The sequence below is a fragment of the Macaca fascicularis genome, chromosome 9 (assembly GCF_037993035.2).
Source record: "Macaca fascicularis isolate 582-1 chromosome 9, T2T-MFA8v1.1".
Classification (NCBI taxonomy): domain Eukaryota; kingdom Metazoa; phylum Chordata; class Mammalia; order Primates; family Cercopithecidae; genus Macaca; species Macaca fascicularis.
Genome location: NC_088383.1, coordinates 107182927 through 107204092, shown reverse-complemented (window position 1 = coordinate 107204092; position 21166 = coordinate 107182927). Strand labels below are relative to the sequence as shown.

Below are 21166 nucleotides of genomic sequence, written 5' to 3'. Positions count from 1 at the left end.
CAAGAGGGGAGACCAGGTGGGGCAGTTCTGGGCCTACGGAGGAAACCAGGAGGCTAGAACCCTCTGTCCATTTTACAGATGGGGCCACTGAGGCTCAGGGTAGGACCAGGTCTAGGGTAAAGAAACTGGGGGCTGGGACTGGGGTTCAGGCACCTAAGTGCTCAGATCAGCTGATGGGACTCCTCTCCGTCAGCCATGTCCACATTTCTTCAATTCCACAGTCCCTGCTCCCTGCACTAACACCCTCCTCCCGTGAGTCTGACAAGGGCCAGGACTACATCATTCAGCTCCGTGAAGCGGTTCTCGCATTCACTGTGTATTTGCTGATCACAAACCCAAACTTCCTAGAATTACGTCGCCTGGGGCTCAGTGTTCCCAACTGCACAATGGGCAGCGCGGAGTTTCACACAGAGGGCGGGGGACGGTATTCAGTACAGTAAACTTCGGGGGGAATCGCGTGTTCCTGCAGTAGGGCACGGCTGCACCGCGCCACCTCGACCTCTCTGAACTGAGCCCCGGGCCTCCCCGAAAGAGCGTCCACATTGTCCTAAGAAACCGCGCTCGTGGGATTCGGCCCCTGTGACAGCCGGGCGCACCCGCGCGAAGGGCGCTGTGCCGGGGGCCCTGGCACTCAGCAGGACTCACGGACTGGGACTCTAGGTGAGCGTCACTACCTCGTTCGGCAAAAGAGGCAACTGTGCCTGGGAGAGGGACTCCCGAGGCCGCAGCGGCCCTCCCTGCAAAACAGCCGCAGGCCCCGCGCCGCCCTTTCCCGGGAACTCCGCTCCCCCCACCCCTGCGGCTCCCGCCCCCGGGACTTCCCGGCCCAGCCGGCTGCGGCTGGGCGCCCCCGCCACCTGGCCCGTGTCCCGACGGGGGGCGCCGCGCGGGAGGCCGGGCGGGGCGCCCGCGGACTCCACGCCCGCCCGGGGCGGGGCCTGCGGGGCCTCCTCCGCGGCCAGCTGGGGGCTGGGGGGCCGCGGGCGGCAGGCGGATAAAAAGGCCCCAGGGCGCCCAGGGAGGGAGCCCGTTAGCGCTGCTCCGCCGCGGCGCCCGCCCAGCCCCGGACCGTCCGCGCTCCAGCTGGTGAGCCCCCGCCTGGCCTGGCCCTGGCCCCTGGCCCCTGGCCCCTGGCCCCGCGTCTGCCTCTTGGTCTGCCTCTTGCTGTCCCGTCTGTCCTTCTGTCTTTCTGTGGGTCTGCAGGCCTCTGAGGGTTCGTGGAGACTGGGCCTAGGGGGTCCCATGGACCCTCAGCCCAGCCCTCCAGTCGCTCACCAACCTGCTTCCAACTGGACAAGTAACCACGTTTGGGAGCTTGGCCCAAGGCCCGCCCTGAGTGGTGCGCCCAGGCCTCAGGGGTGCTTGCATGTCTTGTTTGTGGCCGTGTGTAACCATTGCTCCACCTTCTCCCAGGGAGGAGACAGGGAAGGGGCAAGGCGGGTTCAGATGTCACACTTATGACTTGGGGGACAAAGAGCCAGGGCTGATCTGGGCTCTCCAGCTATCCAGACCGGAGCTGATTATGTTGGGGGTCGGCGTGTGACAGAAACACGGCAGGGAAGGGGACAGAAGACTTTGAGCCCCCCCTTTCCTAGCCCGGACAGGTACAGCTCAGAGACCATTTGTTGACACTGCTTCAGGTCCACAGAGTCGGTAACCCCGGGGAGGCCACAGGGCTGAGAGGAGGCTGCTGAGAAGAGCTGCCGAACTGCAGAGAAGAGATGAGCCATCCCAAAGTTGCTGCGCCCTCAGGACAGCACCCCCCATGCTCTCTCTTGAATACAGGCATTTGCTGTCTTCCAGCCCTCCCTACCTGTGCTAGGTGAGGCTAGGTCCCAGCATCTCCTGGCACACCTGGAGCAGGTGCCTCTGTGCCTCAAGCTGGCAAGGTCTTGGATCTGTCACTCGATGGCATTCAGCAAAGAGCACCCTGCGCAGTGCCCTCACATCAGGGCCTGGGTCATAAATCCTCCAGAACACGGTGGAATTTCAGTCTGCTCCCTGCCTTCCTTTCCTCTTTCCCCTCTTCCAACATTCATTCTTGGTGGTTTTGAGAGCCCGGCGTCTAGCCAGGCTGCCTGGGTTTGAATCCTGACTGGGCAAGTTACCTGACTTCCCTGGACCTTATCTTCTTGTCTGTAAAATGGAGATAAGTATTTAATCTGTATTTTTAAATGTGTAATTATTATCCTCACTTCCCTCCCCTCCTCTTTCCCCTCCACCTTCTTTCCCTCCTGTCCTCTTCTCCTTCATTTGGGAAAGTAACGGCCACTTTTCAGGCTGCTTCCTTCTCTGAGGGAGGATGCACAGCTTGGTTCTCTGTGCTCAGTGCTAGGGGAACAGATACGTGCAGTCTGGTTGTGGCATCAGGAAGCAAACACACAATGTGCTTTGTGGAAGGCTTTGTGGGAGGGCTTAATGGAGGGGGTGGCATTTGAGCTGGTGCCGCGGGATGTGTAGGAGTTTAACAATCTTAGAGGGAAAGGAACAGAGAGAGCAAAGGCTTGGAGGCTGGGAGATGAAGGCTATAGTTTGGTGTGAGCAAAAGCTCTGGGGGGCCTATAGTGGGCAGGAAGGCCGATAAGAGGGGCTCTCCCTGCATCTGACTCTTGGTTCCCTCTGCCATCCCCCCACCTTCCAGCAGCGTTCATGGAAGGCAGCTTCCCTGGCCCAGACCCCAGGGTCCTACAGCGGAAGCCCTCCCGTGCCCTCAGGTTGGTCCCTTGGAGAGGAAGGAGCTGCTGGCCTGGGGCTGTCCACAGCCTGTAATAAGACCTCCTCAGCGTGGCGCGGACTTCAGCCACGAGTCAAACAGCAGACCTGCCCAGCCTACGCTGGGCCCCATCAGAGCATGTCGTATAGAGGGGCCCTCGAGTGCCACCTCCTTATTTTATAGGTTTTGCAGCTGAGACTCAGAGAAAGGAAAACAATTGACACCAGACACAATTTGGTGGCAGAGATAGGAGCTTCCTGACTCCTGGGGGTAGCAGAGGAGGTGTGGTCATCACTCAGCCGAGACCCAGTGTGACCACTGGGTCCTAACAGCTGAGGGACCTGAGCCCGATCCATCCCATCCTTTCTTGCCATCTGGGGAGTGGTTTGGCTCAGTCCCTGGCTATCTACCTCCTCTTCCGGGGAGCACGGAGGAGGGAATGGGAAACAATGGAGAGCACTCTGCTCGTGGGACAGCCAGCTGGGAGCCCCCACAGGCCCTGACATGCAGAAGACAGTGTTTCAGTCTGGAAAGGAAGCGTGGGAGGGGTCAGAGGGGGACAGCTGCAGAGGTGAGAATGGGAAGGCAGCCCCTACACAGTCTCAGGGAGTGGAGAGGGGAGCATCTAGGCTCTGTAGTGTGCGTGGAGGGAAAAAGGGCAAATCTAGAGAATGCCGCAGAGAGGACTACCAAAGACTTGCAGTTGAGATCGGACGTGGCCTCCATTTCCTTCTTTGTATAGAGAGGAGGTGGGACCAATCTAGACCAATGGTTCTATCATAGCTCTCACAGTAGCTGTTAATAATAGTTCATTGTTGGCCGGTGCGGTGGCTCACGCTGGTAATCCCAGCACTTTGGGAGGCCAAGGTGGGTGGATCACCTGAGGTCAGGAGTTCAAGAGCCGACATGGTGAAACCCTGTCTCTACTAAAAATACAAATAAATTAGCTGGGCGTGCTGGCGAATGCCTGTAATCCCAGCTACTTGGGAGGTTGAGACAAGATAATCCCTTGAACCCGAGGGGCGGAGGTTGCAGTGAGGCAAGTTTGTGCTATTGCACTGCAGCCTGGGTGACAAGCAAAAATCCATCTCAATAATAATAATAATAATTCATTGTTACTGAATGCTTGCTCTTCTAAGGGTTTAATGTTTCTTCATTTAATCTTTACAAAAATCCTATGAGATAGTTGCTATTATTATCCCCACTTTTCAGAGGGAGATACTGAGGCAGGGAGAAACTAAATCGCTGGCCCAAGATCACTTAGAAGTGAACTGGTGGAGGCAGGATTTGAACCCCAGCAGTCTGACCGTCCAGCCTGTGCTCTCAAGCACTGTGCTGCCACCTCCCACCAATGCAACCACAGATATGAATGAGTGCCACCTACACACCTGACACTATTTTGGACACTGGGGACACAGCACATCCCCACTCCCGTGGAGCTTCATTCCCAGAACTTGTCTAGTGCACTTTTAGGAGCCCACTCCATCCGGCCCTGCTGGCCAAGGCTGTTGAGAGGGAGTGGGGCAGATGCCATGCATGGAAGTGAGAGTGGCAGGGGCCTGTGAGAGCCTTCCCACTCAAGCGGATGAGCTGCATGATTCCCCCATGGCCGTGGAAGAGGCAGGTCTCATCAGAATGAGCTTTCTTAGCCCGTCTTCTCCATCCCGGTCCAGGTTGGCCTCAGCTCCCCTCGGCAGCAGAGCCTCGGGGTGAAGGAGCTTCAGCTTTGGTGGCTCCAGAGGTCTCGGACAGCTCTAACCAGCTGTGACTCTCTCCTCTACGCCCTTCTCCACCTGCTGGTCCCAGGACCAAGGCTGCTCTGTGAGGGGGAGAGGAACTGCCCCCAGCCTCATCCTCTCTCTAAGGACCCAAAGAACATCTGATTACAGCCTCCTGGAGACAGAGGCCCTCTCTGTTTACTGCCTGAAACCCTCCGCTGGCGCCTCATTTCCTACAGGATGAAGGCAAACCCTCTGTGTGGTACACAAGGCCCTTGATCATTGGCCCCAGCTCATCCCTCCATCTCTTTCTCCTCCAAGCCCCCACACTGTAGTCTGGGGTAAGAGAAGGGCACTTCCTGCTCTTGCACAAACTCACCTCTTTCCCTCTTTCCTAGTCCTCTTCTCTCTACCTTGAATGCCCCTGTTCTCACCTGGGAGAATCTTATTCGCCCAATAAGGCTCAGGTTAAGTGTCCCTTCTTTGAAAGGCTTCCCTAATTCTTCTTGCTTGAGCTTCATGAAGGTAGGGAGGGTGTTTGATGTCTTCATTTCTGTGTCCCAGCACCTGGCCTGAAGCAAGTATTCAAAAAATGTGTATTGAATCTGCATGAATCATACACCTAGATGGATGCGAGGCTATCATAGGCTATCCAAGCTGCAGGAGGGATCAGATGATATGTGGTTCCATCTCCTCACTTTAGAAATAAAGAGTCAGGGCCGGGTGCGCTGGCTCACGCCTGTAATCCCAGCACTTTGGGAGGCTGAGGCGGGTGGATCACGAGGTCAAGAGTTCAAGACCAGCCTGGCCAAGATGGTGAAACCCCCGTCTCTACTACAAATACAAAAAAATTAGCTGGGCATGGTGGTGGGCACCTGTAATCCCAGCTACTCAGGAGGCTGAGGCAGAGAATTGCTTAAACCTGGGAGGCAGAGGTTGCAGTGAGCCGAGATTGCACCACTGCACTCCAGCCTGAGCAACAGAGCGAGAGACAGTCAGGACTTAGAGAGGTGAAGAGATTTGCCCAACCCACACAGCCAATGAGTGGTGGAGTCCTCGATGCCCCTCAGCCCTTTCTGCTCCAGCCTTCCATGTGCCTTCTGGGGTGAAGGCGACATTTCACACATTTGATTAGGGTGCTAGGAACATCAGAAGGTGGTGGCAGTGCCCCTGGGGTAGATAGTCTTGACCTGAGGGCACTCTGGGGGCTCCCCCATGACTCAAAGGGTGGGTGACCTCGTCTACCTACACATAAGACTTTAGGTATGTAAGAGCGGCTGTTTATTGTGTACTTGCCATCGCTAGGACTTTGCTAAGCACTTTCCCTACGGTGTTTTATTTAACACTCAACAACACTGTGAGATGGAGATTACTATCCCCATTTTACAGATGAGGAGACTGAGACTCAGTGAGGTTAAGCTTAAACTTCCTCAGGGTCGCATGGCGAATGTGGTGGATTTGAACCAAATCAGCTAAACTGGCCCAGACTCAATTAATGCCACTATGCATGCACACACACACACACTCTCTCTCTCTTCCTCTTTCTTTCTCTCTCTGTCTCTCTCGGGGGGTCTTTCGTTTGTCTTGCCAGGAGCTGCCAAATTGCTGAAGAGGCCTGAGATCTGGGTAGAGGTGGTGATCACTGTCATGTTTACTCATTCCTCAGGTATCTTGGCCTCAGCTGTCCTTGAAGTCACCATGGCGTGGTCCCCACCAGCCACCTTCTCCCTGTTCCTGCTGCTGCTAGGCCAGCCGCCTCCCAGCAGGCCACAGTCACTGGGCACCACCAAGCTCCGGCTGGTGGGCCCAGAGAGCAAGCCAGAGGAGGGCCGCCTGGAGGTGCTGCACCAAGGCCAGTGGGGCACCGTGTGTGATGACAGCTTTGCTCTCCAGGAGGCCACGGTGGCTTGCCGCCAGCTGGGCTTCGAAGCTGCCTTGACCTGGGCCCACAGTGCCAAGTATGGCCAAGGGGAGGGTGAGTGACTGGTGCCGCCCAGCGGGGTGGCAAGGAAATGGTGACAGTCTTCTCTTGGGTTGGGCTCGCTGACACTCACCCATCCTTTGATACCCTGCTCACGTGACCTCCTCCACAAGGCATTTCCTGAATGCCTCAGCTGCACAGAGCCGCTGCTCCCACCCTCCCATTCTCTCCTGTGATAAGGCCACCGCCGTCACCACCACTAAACTCCAAGTTCCTTGAACATAGCAATTGCACACAGTGGGTGCTTAGAGAATGTTGAATGAAAAAATGGGCAAATGGGTAGGTCTGATTCCTACAGCTACCTGGCATTTTCCAAAAACAGATTCTCTAAGACCCAGTGCCCAAAGGAGGTAGCAGGCAGGGTTATAAATACGAATTCCCCAGGAGACCCAACCTTCCTCCTCTCTGCCACTTTCTCCCAGGGTTTGGAAGAGGTAACTTGGTAAGTGTGGGATCCTATGCAGGAGGCAGAGCCTGTGACCTGCCTCTCTGTGCCATCTTTGAGCATCACCCCCACTCCACAGGACCCATCTGGCTGGACAATGTGCGCTGTGTGGGCACGGAGAGCTCCCTGGACCAGTGCGGGTCTAATGGCTGGGGTGTCAGTGACTGCAGTCACTCTGAAGACGTAGGGGTGATATGCCACCCCAGGCGCCATCGTGGCTACCTTTCTGAAACCGTCTCCAATGCCCTTGGGCCCCAGGTGAGGGGGCTGTTCAGGCTCTGGTCTGAGCCAAGGGCTGGGTCAGAGGACAGAGAGCCTCCCAGAAGGTGGGCCTACAGGAGCAAGGGGAAAAGGTGCAGTTTGCACTGAGCATCATCCCTGGGGCCCCGATTCCTGAGTGTGCCCTGCAGCAGGTGCATAAATAGAGGGCCCCAGCCTGAGGCAAGGCAGGCCAGAGGACCAGAGCTGACCCCACTGGGAATCACAGAAGCTGCTCCCATAAGGGAGACAGCAGTGGGGTAAGGGGCTCCCTCATCCACGAGGCCTGGCCACAATTGCTGCCTCTTCCCAGCACAAACAACCCTGAGCTAAAAACAGCCCAAGCCAAACAGGAGCGGGCAGGGCTCTGCTGCCAGGCAGCCTCCAGCCTCAGGACAGCTGGTCACTGAAACACGTTGTGAAGGGGACTCTGTACTGGTCTAAGTCATCCCAGGGCTAGGGCTGGGGGGTCTTGTGGGCCAAAGGATCCTGCTATGGTCTCAAGTGGCTGGTCTATGCCCATCTCAGCGCTCTCAGGGTGGCACAGAGAAGGCCCTTCCATGCCCAGCAGAAGCCTCCCAAACTCCAAGGGCTCCCATCCTGATCCCAGGGAGGGCTGGATCTGCCTAGTTCTCTCCAGTTGGACAGATTCAAGGAACTGAGGGAAAGGGCTTAGACAAGCTGAGGTTCTGCCTTGCACTTACTCTGTGGCCTTTGATAATGCCTCCCCCTCTCTGGGCCTCAGTTTCCTGGCCTGTTCAATGATGGGGCTGGGTGGGATGGTCTCTACAAGCTCCAAGCCCCAGCCTTTCTGCATGAAGATCTGCAGCAGGGAGTCCCGAGGCCCACAGGTGACTGTGCACCCTGCAGGGCCGGCGGCTGGAGGAGGTGCGGCTCAAGCCCATCCTTGCCAGTGCCAAGCAGCATAGCCCAGTGACCGAGGGAGCCGTGGAGGTGAAGTATGAGGGCCACTGGCGGCAGGTGTGTGACCAGGGTTGGACCATGAACAACAGCAGGGTGGTGTGCGGGATGCTGGGCTTCCCCAGCGAGGTGCCTGTCGACAGCCACTACTACAGGTAGGAGCGCGGCTGGTGTAAGCCCCACAGGAGGCAGGGTTGTGGGGCAGGGACTGAGTGCGTGTGCATGTGCCTGCATGCGATGTAGGGTGTGTGCATGAGCCTGAGTGTGGACTCATGTAAGGGGCAAGTAAGTGTGCACACAGGTGAGTGTGTGATGTGTGTGGCATGTGGGACCTCGCAGAGTTCAGTGAGGACTGAGTGGCAGTGGTGTTGTCTGTGGCAGGACATCCAGCAGGTGTTGGGACTCGGGGAGAGAAAACAGGCCCTACTGAGGAATGTGCCCAGATTTCCTGCTTCATGGGGGCCTCAGAATAATAAATAGGAAAGTGAATGAGGAGGACCTTTAGGATCCTGGGAAATACCTAGAAACAGTCAGAAAGTAAACCCTGCACTGTTGAATTATGTAAACAGAACTGACTAGGTACAGAATGCGCGCCCCCTCCCGGCCCCGTGAAAACAATCGAACATAAAACTGAATGTCCCTGGTTAAAACCCTAGACTTCCCTGCAGATACTTTCAGTGACACCCACATGTAGAGTTTAGACAAACTGTTCTGGCCTCAGTTCAGCCAGTGGCTGGTTTTAGGGCTTTGGGGAGGGCCTCTGGGCCTCCATCCTCAATTCCACTGTGAATATCCCAACTCTTCCCTCATGAATTTCCTCAGCTCTGGTCCAAGCCAGGCTGTGACTGGGTTGCGTGTAAGCGAGGCATGGGGTGGGGGCCTGGAGAGAGGAGACATAAAAATATTGTCAGAAACATGGCTGAACTGTCACAGCTGATTCCATCAACCAGTAAACGACAGCCACAGTCACGGTTCTGCCAGATCCGTGTCAGGGAAGACTTGTGTTTCTCATCAAGGGAGAAATCTCCCATAGTACATGTGAGTCATCTGCTTCATCCACCCCAATCAGTTTGATCCTGCTTCCCTAAAGGGTTAGAAGGCCCTTGTTGCAGTGTCCTTGTGTCTTTGACTTAGAGGACCCCTGTCCTGAGGAAACATGGGTGGTGGCCAGTCCCTGGCTCCATCCTTGGGGATCCTGGGATGCAGCCCGACTCCCCCTGCCTGGTAATTGCACGCCTAGGTCTCGCTGACTCGCCTGCCACCCATGAGGAGGGCAGGCCTGATGATAGCCTGGGTGTCTCTGGGGCCGCCCCCACTAGCAAGGCCTTCACCTCCCACCTGTCCCCAGAGGGCCCCTTCTCTTGGGCCCTCCCTAAATGCTCCCCTTCCTCTGGATTTGGGAGAGGGCAAGCTTGATCCGCCTGTCCCCACTCTAGGCCTGGCTGAGGGACCTTGCTTGCCTTCCTTGTAAAATTGTTATTTGTGAGGTGGCCACCCCATCAGGGCTGCTGTGAAACTCAGTATTGAAATAAGATTTATGAACAAGTTTACAAACGTAAAGTCCTGTGCAAACTTAAGGACAACTATGAGGAACCAGGTGGCAGGGGGTGGGACTTCCACACCCCTTCCATCTCCTATCTGTTTTCTCCCATAACAGGAAAGTCTGGGATCTGAAGATGAGGGACCCTAAATCTAGGTGAGGAGCAGCACCCTAGGGGGAGGAAGCAACAGGGTGTGGCATGAAGGGCCTCTATCCCCTCCTTTCTACCTTGGCCTGCCTTAGTCCTGAAGCTCTTCCCTCAGCCCTTCCTCCACCTTCAATCTCCGTTGTCTTCTAGGCTGAAGAGCCTGACGAATAAGAACTCCTTCTGGATCCACCAGGTCACCTGCCTGGGGACAGAGCCCCACATGGCCAACTGCCAGGTGCAGGTGGCTCCAGTCCGGGGCAAGCTGCAGCCAGCCTGCCCAGGTGGCATGCACGCTGTGGTCAGCTGTGTGGCAGGGCCTCGCTTCCGCCCACCGAAGACAAAGCCACAACGCAAAGGGTCCCGGGCAGAGGTGAGCCCTGGGGGCCCTGCACTCACACCACAGCTTGGAGGCACGGGCGGGACCCTGCCTGGTGAGGGGTGCAGGGAGGTCCAGGACATGCAGGCGAGAGGAACCAGACTGGGAGGAGGAGAGTGAATCACAGAACTGTAGAACCTTGGAATGTATTTAAAAGGATCATATATAGCCCTACCATAAATGGAAAGCTGACATCACCCGCCTTGAATAGAAGGTGACTGTAAAAACAGTAATTAAATCTTAACTACATCCCGCTGAGGGCCAGTACTGAGCCTGAGCCTGCTCCTCTGTTATAAAGAGGAGATCAGCAAGTGCTTGTGAGGCAGTACAGACGCCTCAGCACCACACTGGGGTGGCCTCGTGAGGTGGTACAGACGCCTCAGCGCCACACTGGGGTGGCCTCGTGAGGTGGTACAGATGCCTCAGCGCCACACTGGGGTGGCCTCGTGAGGTGGTACAGACGCCTCAGCGCCACACTTGAGACGACATCCTTGATGAGGCTGTGGTGGTGATTGGTTATTGAAGAAATGGAGCTCAAAAAAAACAGCTTATTCAGGGTGACAGCTATAGGAAGTCAGAGGCAGGACTGGAACTCCCCACCCTTGGCTCTGGCCACCGCCATGGAGCATGAAGGAGTCCCGTTTGGGATTCTGCTGTGGTGGCTCAGCCCCTGCTGGCTGCCTCCTCCTCGGCCGTCCCTGAAGCAGGTTTCTCCCAGCAGGAGCTGAGGGTGCGCCTGCGCTCCGGGGCCCAGGTGGGCGAGGGCCGGGTGGAAGTGCTCGTGAACCGCCAGTGGGGCACGGTCTGTGACCACAGGTGGAACCTCATCTCTGCCAGTGTCGTGTGTCGTCAGCTGGGCTTTGGCTCTGCTCGGGAGGCCCTCTTTGGGGCCCGGCTGGGCCAAGGTGAGTGAGGTGGCCTGGGGAAGGGTGAGAAGGCCTGGGTATGCCACTGGTCCATGTCTGGACAGCCCGGGGGTGACAGGGCCGGGACAGAAAATTCTCCCCCTCTGTGAAGGGGAAGCCACAAGTGTGGGGTTACGGAGATGGAGCCTTACACACAGCACCTCTCTCCCTGTCTAGGGCTAGGGCCCATCCACCTGAGTGAGGTGCGCTGCAGGGGGTATGAGCGGACCCTCAGCGACTGCCCTGCCCTAGAAGGGTCCCAGAATGGTTGTCAACATGAGAATGATGCTGCTGTCAGGTGCAACGTCCCTAACATGGGCTTTCAGAATCAGGTGAGTTTGGGTCTGAGCATGGCCTCAGGCTGGGGACCGGGAAACCCTGGGGAGCCCCCAGGACACATCAAGCTAGCAGGGAGAGGTCCAGGAGAAGCAGCTAGTGCTTCTGCTTTGGGCACCAGTCTCCTTCCCTTACAGCCGGCCTGGCTGCAGCCCCTCCGAAATGTCAGAGGTCACAGGGGCTCTGCAGATGGATGTGCTCTCCCACACCCGTCTCGGGTCCCCTGTGAAGCCGAGAAAGAAGGTGCCTGGGAAAGACGGCCACAGGGCTGTCAGCACGAGGGAGTCTGTGTGGGATGCTCAGGGCAGTGTCAGTGCTAATGTGGACTGTGAGCAAGTCGCTGGTGCCGCTGTAAAACGGGGTTCACACTCTCAGGGGGTCACTGTAAATGAGGCGAGGGGCATGAAAGCCCTTGGCAAATTGCCAGTTGTCATTAATGGTGGAGGGCAAGTGCCAGAGCAGGAGGAAGAGCCCCTGGTCCAGGCACTTCGACTCAGATTTCTCTAGTAGGCAGGGACGTTAGAGACTACCTGCTACACTGTCCTCACCTTACAGAGGAGACCACGGCAGAGAAGGGGACTATCTTGTCTAGGGTGACACAGTGAGTTGGTCTGGGCAGCTCTCCAGGCTCACAGCCCTGAGCTCTTCCCTGCAAGGCTACCCCACTCCTCACACACCCCTCACCATTGCAGGTGCGCTTGGCTGGTGGGCGCATCCCTGAGGAGGGGCTGTTGGAGGTGCAGGTGGAGGTGAACGGGGTCCCACGCTGGGGGAGTGTGTGCAGTGAAAACTGGGGGCTCACCGAAGCCATGGTGGCCTGCCGACAGCTCGGCCTGGGTTTTGCCATCCATGCCCACAAGGTAGGTCCCTGTGTTGTTTCTTCCGCATGACCTCTCACCCTCCTGGACTGAGGCCCAAAACTTCCTGTGCTAAAGCTGCTGCCTCTTTACCCATTTGACAATTCATTACTGAGTGAAACTATGAGCTGACATGATGCCGAGTGTTGGGAACAATGTGGTGAACAAGACACAGTCCTTAATGAAATGGTCAATGAGGGACACAGTTGTGTCTGCAGGAAAGATGAATAGAAGTTAGACAAGGGGGAGGAGGAATGAACAGCTTATGCAAAAGCCCTGTGGCCAGAGAAAGCTTGATTCGGCTGAGGAGATCAGGGCCAGGGGTTGTAGAGTGGCTCTGGAGAGAGTGCTGTCAAGCATGAGGGCAGAGGAGGCAGGGGCAAGATCACTCAAAGCTTGCAATCCACATGCAATCCACATGTTTAAAAGATTTCTTCCTTTGCTGTTTGGAGAACAGTTGGGTGGAGACTCACATGAATGCAAGGAAACACACTCAGGAGGCTACTGTAGTAGCCCAGGTGAGAAATGAGGCTGGACTGGACCAGGCAGTCCAGGGGAAATAAGTGGATAGACCTAAAATACGTCAAAAAATAAAATCAAGAAGACTCAGGCGTGACTGCAAGAGAAACCTCTGTACCTGCACCCACACTGGGCTGCCGCACAATGCGGACTGGGCAACCCTGAGCACAAATGACGATCTGGGCCGCTTGAGGAGCAGCTAGGGAAATGGGAGCACAGCCCCCGGGCAGAAGAATGGGGAACAGGACCCTCCTCTGCCGTCTGGAAGAGGGAGAGGTGTAGGGCTAGTAGTGGAAGCCACGGTGGGTGGATTTTTACTTCCATACGTGGAAGGGATTTCTAACATCAGAAGGGTCCAAATGTGTCAAGGACTGCCCCAGGGAATATGGGTTCTCATCACTAAAGATTTCGGGCCCAGGCTGGACACAACCTGGTGGGGGTGGTATGACTGGGGCCACACCTCAGATGGGAGTCAGGAGGTGACTCCAAAGTCACGCTGATTGGGTGACACTGGCTGTTTTCTTAGGAAACCTGGTACTGGTCGGAGATGCCAAGGGCCCAAGAGGTGGTGATGAGCGGGGTGCGCTGCTCAGGCACAGAGCTGGCCCTGCAGCAGTGCCAGAGGCACGGGCCGGTGCACTGCTCCCATGGCGGCGGGCGCTTCCTGGCTGGAGTCTCCTGCATGGACAGTGAGTGACGGAGGGCTCACAGGGCTGGGGACAGGTAGGCCTGTGCTCCTCCTCAGGGAAGGCCCTGCATGCTGGTCCCAGGCCTACGGCCAGCAGCATGAGGGAATGAACGTACCAGCTCTGCCATTTCCCAGCTGTGTGGCCCAATCACCCGTCCCATCAGGATCCATACCCTTCCCCCTCATGAAGTTACTGTGAGAAAGAACACTGAGAACATGAGAAAGCACAAGGACACAGAACGGCCGTTTTCAACTTTGGGTTATGAACAACAGTTTCAAACTATGGAACAGCACAGGACATAGCAAGGGCAGTTTTTCCTTGGAACTGTGTGTGTACTGGGTTACAGCATAAAATGTATTTCTTACTGTGGTTTGTAGTCAGAAAAGCAGTTTGAAAGCTGTCGTAGAGGACATACAAATATGAGCACACTTGGGGCCAAGGCCCAGCTGTGTGTTCTCTTCCTGAGCTGTGGGATTTACCCAAAAGGTTTTGGGACAAGGCCATCTGTGGCACTGCTCTGCCCCACAAACCCAGATTCTTAAGGCAGCAGCATCTCTGACATCTCCCAACCAGGTCAGTGCCAAGATGGACTATACCCGGTCCAAAGGCTACAGATAGCATCAACCCAAGTGGCCACTTGACGTTCTTCTTGGCCAAATTTCAACACCAAGACATCCTTAACCTTTGTCAGCGAGCTCTTGGCTTCCTTTCTGTCCAGGGAACCCTGGTGAGAACCCTGGGCCCATCCATCAGACCCTCCCCTGCAGGGATGGGGCATCAGAACGGTTCTCCTTATCACCAAGGCCTCCCAGCACGTGGGGAGACTGCTCCCCACTCAACTCCCCTTCCTGGGAACCTCGAACCCCTCCCTGCTCCACTGCCTACAGTGGCAGCTCTCTTCTTGAACACATTTGATGGATGCTTCATGACAGCTGGGCACAGCCAGCCAACCTGCAGCCTCTATAACCACCTGTTTTTCCTCCCTGGCTTTTCACATTGCTTTCTTTCCCTCTTCTCATTCTTTCTGAAAGCTTGCCTTCTTTCCCTAAGGAACTCTTTGTCAGTGGGCACTTCCTGGCTGTCTCCAATATATACCACAGGACCCCACAGGGCCAACTGCCAGGAGCAGATGGCTCCAGCCTGGGGCAAGCTGCGGCCGGCCTGCCCAGGTGGCATGCACGCTGTGGTCAGCGGTGTGGCAGGGCCTCACTTCCGCCCAGGACTACTTTAGTGATAATGATTTTTAGTGACAGTACAGGCAAAGTATCCAAGTTAGGTATCAGCAGAGCTTTCTGAGGATTATATGAACTAAGCTACATAAAGGCACTTTACAGGCTTAAAAGCATTTTACAAAAGAAATACTAGCTTACTTCAACCGCATGTTTACTGTGGGCCAGACATGTTACAGGTGTCATCACATTAATATCACTATTATCTTCATCTTACAGATGATGAAAATGAGAGACAAAATGGTTAAGCAGTTACACAGCTGGTGAATTATACAGTCAGAAAGCCAAGAATGAACCCAGGTGGCCTGGCTCCAAACCCAGCAAGCTTAACCATGACACTGTAGCTGCCTCCCAGGTTAAGGTGATAGACTTCCTTTAACTGTTACTAGAACTCACCATCTCCTGACTCTTAAAACTGCCCTTTTTTTGTGGGGTCCTCCCGGAGGGTTTAATCTGGGGGCAAGCCTGCCCTGTGCTGGAGACTAAGACTGGCTGCCTTTCCACCCTCTGAGTCACTGCCATGACCTCTGCTGCCCCAGGTGCACCAGACCTGGTGATGAACGCCCAGCTAGTGCAGGAGACAGCCTACCTGGAGGACCGCCCGCTCAGCCAGCTCTATTGTGCCCACGAGGAGAACTGCCTCTCCAAGTCTGCGGATCACATGGACTGGCCCTATGGATACCGGCGCCTACTGCGCTTCTCCACACAGATCTACAACCTGGGCCGGACAGACTTTCGTCCAAAGACTGGACGCGAGAGCTGGGTTTGGCACCAGTGCCACAGGTTAGAGCCTGCCCATGCCTTGGCACTAGAGGGTTAGGAACAAAAAGCAGGGTCCAGGGAGCAGTTTGGTCCTTCCCTGGCCACAGGCAAGCTTTCCTGGGAGGGGTGTGCGCTCTCCTTGCTGGCCTTGCCTGCAGGAGCCAGTGAGGACAGCGGCATCCACCTGCCCCTCCATCGCTCTCGCCTTCACTATGTCAGTGGTGCCCGTGGGGTCTGTTTCCCACAGCAACATCCCACAGAGGCATCACCACCAGCAGACTTGTTCTGTTAGAATGGTATTTGACACTTTTCCTATGTTGGATCACAGGCCTTGCCTTCAGAAGCCAGGTAAAGTGGGGACTCCCAGGAACCTGGAGCCCCAAAATAGACATCCCATCCAGGGTGCTGGCTCTGCAGGAAAAGCTCGCTGGTTCCTTCAGCAGCAAGGCAAGGCCCTCAAAGAACAGCATGAACAGACTGGCACTAAAAAAGGGACAATGAACATTCTTTCCTATCAGGAGCTTCCAGACCAGAGAGAGGGAGAGACAATGCCTGTGACAAAGGCAGCATTTTTTTTTCTTCAGAACACAGTCATGGGTGGAGAAAGTGGAGAGGAATGGGCAATGACTTTGGGACTTGGTCTCGCCTGAGATAATAACCACCTTTCCCTGTAGCATGAACAGAGCTGTCATTATCACTGGATTGGAAACAATGGTAGCAATTTGGTCTCAGGCTGACAGGGACCCTCTTCCCAGCAGCTCAGCTGCTAGGCTGCTCATAGACCTGGTGCCCCACCTCTCCCTCCAGTTCAGGCCTTGCTGTCAGGCACCAGCCTCCTGGAGGCGATCAGGGCAGGGCTTCTACCTCTTGCCTGGGTTGAGACCCTAGGTGATGGGGGCAGCTGTGCTTGCTGCCTGGCAGGGATGCCAGCAAAGTAGGCTGTGTGTCATACTAATCTTGGGTTTGGGAGGGAGAAGGGCACTGCCTACTATTACAACTTTCCTCTCGGGTCATGATGGGGCCTGGTGCCTGTCTTCCCTACCAGCCCCTCCAGAGAGGACCCTCTCTCCTGTTGCTGCCGCACTGACAGCTCTATCCCTTCTGCAGGCATTACCACAGCATTGAGGTCTTCACCCACTATGACCTCCTCACTCTCAATGGCTCCAAGGTGGCTGAGGGGCACAAGGCCAGCTTCTGTCTGGAGGACACAAACTGCCCCACAGGTATGTGGTTTCCTGTCAGCACCTACCAGCATCTCCTCTTGTTATGTTCTTCAGTCCCTTTGGGATCAGGCTTCTCTCTGCTCCGTTCAGCCGCCCAAGGCACCTGGAGACCCTGGCTTGAAAAGTTAGCAATCAAGGCAATTTCTTACCTTCTGAAATCTTACACGGGAGGTTTTTACTTCCTCTGAATTCCCCACACACATTGTTCTTCTTTTAAAACACTCAGCACTTTCTGTCTTGGAGAAGAGTTGCAGACCTGTCCTATCTCTGCTGAGCTCGCAGAGGGCAAGCATTGTCTGCTTCCTGTCTGCATACCCGTAGTCCCTAACCCTTAGGAACTGCATGGTAAACACCGGATCTTTAGAAGGCTGGAAGGATGGATAGGTGGATGCACAAATAAATTAGCACAGGAGGGTTGGAATCTTCCAACCACAGTTCCTAGTTCAACAGGAGCAGTCAAACAAATCAAATGAATCATACCTTTGTCACAAATGTGGTTTGTTTTGGTGCTGGATTCATAGCAAGATTCTAGCTCTGACGGTCCTTAATCTGTGAACCAGGCATGATGACACGGAACTGGTAAAGCAAATAAAAGACCTAGCAGAGTGCTTGGTCCTGTCTCAAAAGCTGTCCCCTTCCTTACAGGACTGCAGCGGCGCTACGCGTGTGCCAACTTTGGGGAACAGGGAGTGACTGTAGGCTGCTGGGATACCTACCGGCATGACATTGATTGCCAATGGGTGGATATCACAGACGTGGGCCCTGGGAACTATATCTTCCAGGTAAGGTGGCTGGGGGATTCCCCACAGAGCCCAATTTCCTCCAGATGTTCTAAAACTTTCCCTGAGGGCAAACGAAGGGAGAGAATTTCCCATATAGGGTTTCCAACAGGCCTGTCACTAAAAGGAGCTAGGGAAGTAACACTCAAGCTGGATCCAGCGAACCTGGGTTTGAGTCCTGATTCAGTGAACACTGGATAAATCAGCTTCTCAGTTGGAACTTCTCAGTCCCTATCTGTAAAATGGGAACATCAGTGCCTACCTCCTGGGTAATTGTAAGAATTAATGAAGCAAACAGAAACACATGTAAGGGTTTATCACAGCCACAGTCAACTCATTCAGAAACCAAATCATCCATTTTCAGTTGTCCCCTCTTTCACTCCAGGTGATTGTGAACCCCCACTATGAGGTGGCAGAGTCAGATTTCTCCAACAATATGATACAGTGCCGCTGCAAGTATGATGGGCATCGGGTCTGGCTGCACAACTGCCACACAGGTAACTCCGAGCCACTGTGGAACCAGTCATGTATAGGCTCAGGGAGCTGGAAGACTATAAATGTACCCTCTGCTCCCACACTCCAGTGTGTGACTTGTATGTGTGTGGTTTGTAAAAGGCAATGGATGGAAGAGAGATGCATTTCCTTTGACATCTTACAAGGCAGACTTCTAGAACTGGTCAGACCATTGGCTTCACCCAATAACTACATCTTCTACATCCCTGTGTGCGCTTAAGGCTGTTCGATTGTAAACTCAGTTTCCAATCTGTCCTAGAATCTTTCCTGTCACCTCAAGCCATGTCAGTATTTTCTTTTCAAGTCCATTATTTTTCCTTTCTCTTTCATGTAGAAGTTAGGGTTAGGGTCCTCACAGGTAAAAGTAGAAGTCCTCTTGCTCTGTGTTGCTGTCTCCAGCTGTGATCACTGCTTACAAGAAGGGGACCATGGAAAACAGGGCCACTTAAAGGATTGGTAGCATCAGTCAAAGGAAGCATCATCATCCAGTGGGGTCAGAGAAGAGGGGCTGTTCTACCTGTCAGTAAAGACTCCCTCTATCTTCAAGGGTTAAAAATGCCTATATTTGCTCTGGGATGTGCATTCACACCCATACTTGCATATGTGCGGTGGGATGGGCAGAGTTGTTCATTCAGTCAACAAACATTTATTAAGGCTCACTGTTGTGTTGAATGCTGTGCCCCAGACACTGGGAATGTAAGTGTCAGATGAGGTATGCACACATGCAAATAGCCCCAGTACTACTAATGTGTGGACTGAATGCTGAGCAAGCGGACAGAAAGCAACCGGATGGGGGCTAGCACAAGCTTCACAGAAGTAGTATTTGAGCTGAGTTTTGAAGGAGGGGCCAAAGTCAAAGATGGCAGGAGTAAAGAAGGAGCACAGAACTGGGCTTCGGAAGGTGTCACTGGTTCCCGAATCAAGTCCCACCACTTTCTAGCTGGAGGACGGTGAGGAAATCACGACCTGAGTTTTCTGTTTTGTAAAATGAGGCTGTATACTTCAAACCTACTAAGTACTAGAGCTTTTTGCAGGGAGGGTTGTGATAGTTCTAAGATAATGGATTTTATCCTGTGGGCTTCTGGGAACTATTGACAAATTTCAGTCAAGGAGGCAAAAGATCATTTAGGTTTTCAAAAAATAACCGTGGCAATAGATGGACGAAAATGAGAAGAGGAAGAACAGTCTAAGGTTTTGAATTTGTGTGGCTGAGTAGATTATGCTGCCACTTAAATGAAACAGGGATATTGACAGGAACCAGGAACTAGAATCCAAGTCTACACACACGGAGACAGCAGATCCTCCATAATGCTGGAATCAGGCTGCAAGGGTTCCCAGGCAGTGACAAGGACAAGAAAAATAATGCAGTCCTGCAGGTCATCTTGCCAGTGTTTAGGACCCAACAGGGTCCCTGCAGAAAACAAGGCACACTCGGGTGAGAGTCTGAGGTTATTTAATTAAAGGACTATTTATAAGGAAACAAGGGGTGTTGAGATATCAAGCATAAATAAAGTAGAAAACTGTTACCTGCTTTAGGCTTGAAGAGGGGCAAGGGCTGTTTTGCAGCCAGGTGCAAGCCAGAGTTGTGAAGGAGGGTGAACCTAGCTGGAGCAGGAGTCAAAAACCATCACTGCCAGAACCACAGGGCCAAAGTAGGGGAAAGAATATTTGGCCTCTCTCCTTCCACCCTCTGACCTTCTGCTGTTGCTTTCCATTGACCCAACTCAAACAAAAAAAAAGAAGACAAAGGAACCAGAGTGATGTAATCGCTAGGGGTCAGCTTTCTAGGGCACAGAGGAAAAAAAGGGCAGAGAACGAACCTGGGGAGGGAGGCAAAGGAGAATAACTAGCACAGCCCTTTCCAATCAATAGCCTGTTCTTCCTGATGTTCCTGAAACCACACAACGGTCCCAGGCCTATTTCTATAGAATGACTGGTGTCTGTGCCCACGCCATGACTGACTTGATATAAAGGATGAGCTGGGCAGAGTGGATCTATGTAAGTTGTCAGGGAAGGGATGAGACTGTGGTAAGGTTGGCTGCTTACCTGTTTTCCTTTGGCCCACAGGGAATTCATACCCAGCCAGTGCAGAACTCTCCCTGGAGCAAGAACAGCGTCTCAGGAACAACCTCATCTGAAGCCCTCACTGCACACTCCTAGCTACTGCCAATACACCAGATACCTCAGCTTACTGGAGCCATGCCCTTCACAGAGTCCCAACTCAGAGGAAAAGGGCCAGTGCCAAGGGGCACCAAGAACCTGCTCAGGAAGCCTTTTGATGGCAAGATCACCAATCCAGATGGTACTGCTTCTTCAGGGTGGCACTGGGCCTACCCCCTAAGGGCCTGGAATATGGCTTCCAGGCTTTGCTCAGCTGAGCTCCTCTTCTATAAGGAAACCCAGTCATCCCTGAATCTTGCCACAGAGATGCGGGGTTCAGGAGCTTTCAGTTCTTTAGGGATGGACTATGGTCCAGTCCCCCATCTTAGTGGTGCTTTGCAAATGTCTTGGAGGAGTATAGGACAGAGTACCAAAATACACAGCAGGTAGTGTCAGCTCTCTGCTAGGAGCTCAAAGCAACACAACTTGTATCAAAATCACAACTGGCAGAGAAGCTGGTGGATCCAATCCTTTCTTCATCTGTTATTATTTACAACTCACCTCTCACACTCTGTTCTTTAGTGTCCTTACCTTTATCCTACCACACACATGGGTGTTTCTATTATCCTTGGAAGCACAGACCTCGGGCATCCCCTTATTGCCTGATGGGCCAACACCAACAGTTACTGAGTGCTTGAGAAGGGGCAAGTTTCACAGAAATGGCCAGATAGGGCCTTCCTACAGAGCAGCAAGAGTAGGCCAAGCAGAAAGACTGCTGAGGTAACATGGATCCCAGGCCCTGTCAGGGCCTCTGCCAAGGAAAAAATATGGACGATTTACCTGGCAGGCAGTCTGATCTCTCAGGATCACCACGCATCTCAGGATTGGTCTAAGCTTCAAGTCCCAACCAAGTGTCTGAAGTGAACTTTGCATTGAATAAATTTTTGCCATGGAAAGAACATCAAACAAGCTACTCATCTCTATGGAGATATGAAAACAAGTCTGGCAGAGTGAGAGACAGAAGACCATGGAGAAATCAGAAGGGGGAACAGTCAGTGTAGTTAAGGATGGAACCTGGGAAAGGCCACCATTCCTGCTTGATGGGGCTGTGATTTCTCTCACTCAAGTAGAATAAAACCCCATGGTCTTCTTGA

At 54.0% G+C, this 21166-nt stretch overlaps 1 protein-coding gene across 4 annotated transcripts; it reads left to right on the top strand.

The window, feature by feature from the left end:
* The first annotated feature begins 505 nt into the window (after positions 1-505).
* On the top strand, positions 506-21166 carry LOXL4 (lysyl oxidase like 4). Of its 4 annotated transcripts, XM_045361331.2 has the most exons (16): positions 1023-1086; positions 4387-4772; positions 6098-6406; positions 6937-7115; positions 7986-8191; positions 9694-9732; positions 9875-10094; positions 10822-11005; positions 11183-11337; positions 12034-12201; positions 13244-13406; positions 15175-15418; positions 16505-16620; positions 17266-17402; positions 17785-17896; positions 19980-21166. In XM_045361331.2, exons 3-16 carry the CDS (start codon positions 6130-6132, stop codon positions 20048-20050), a joined length of 2271 nt encoding a protein of 756 aa, XP_045217266.2. In that variant the 5' UTR covers positions 1023-1086; positions 4387-4772; positions 6098-6129; the 3' UTR covers positions 20051-21166. The 4 variants fall into 4 exon arrangements, 3 of the variants coding, with proteins under 3 accessions (XP_045217267.2, XP_045217266.2, XP_045217265.2); XM_045361332.2 differs by lacking the exons at positions 1023-1086; positions 4387-4772 and adding an exon at positions 506-660; XR_012418050.1 differs by lacking the exon at positions 4387-4772 and having other exon boundaries at positions 14855-15418.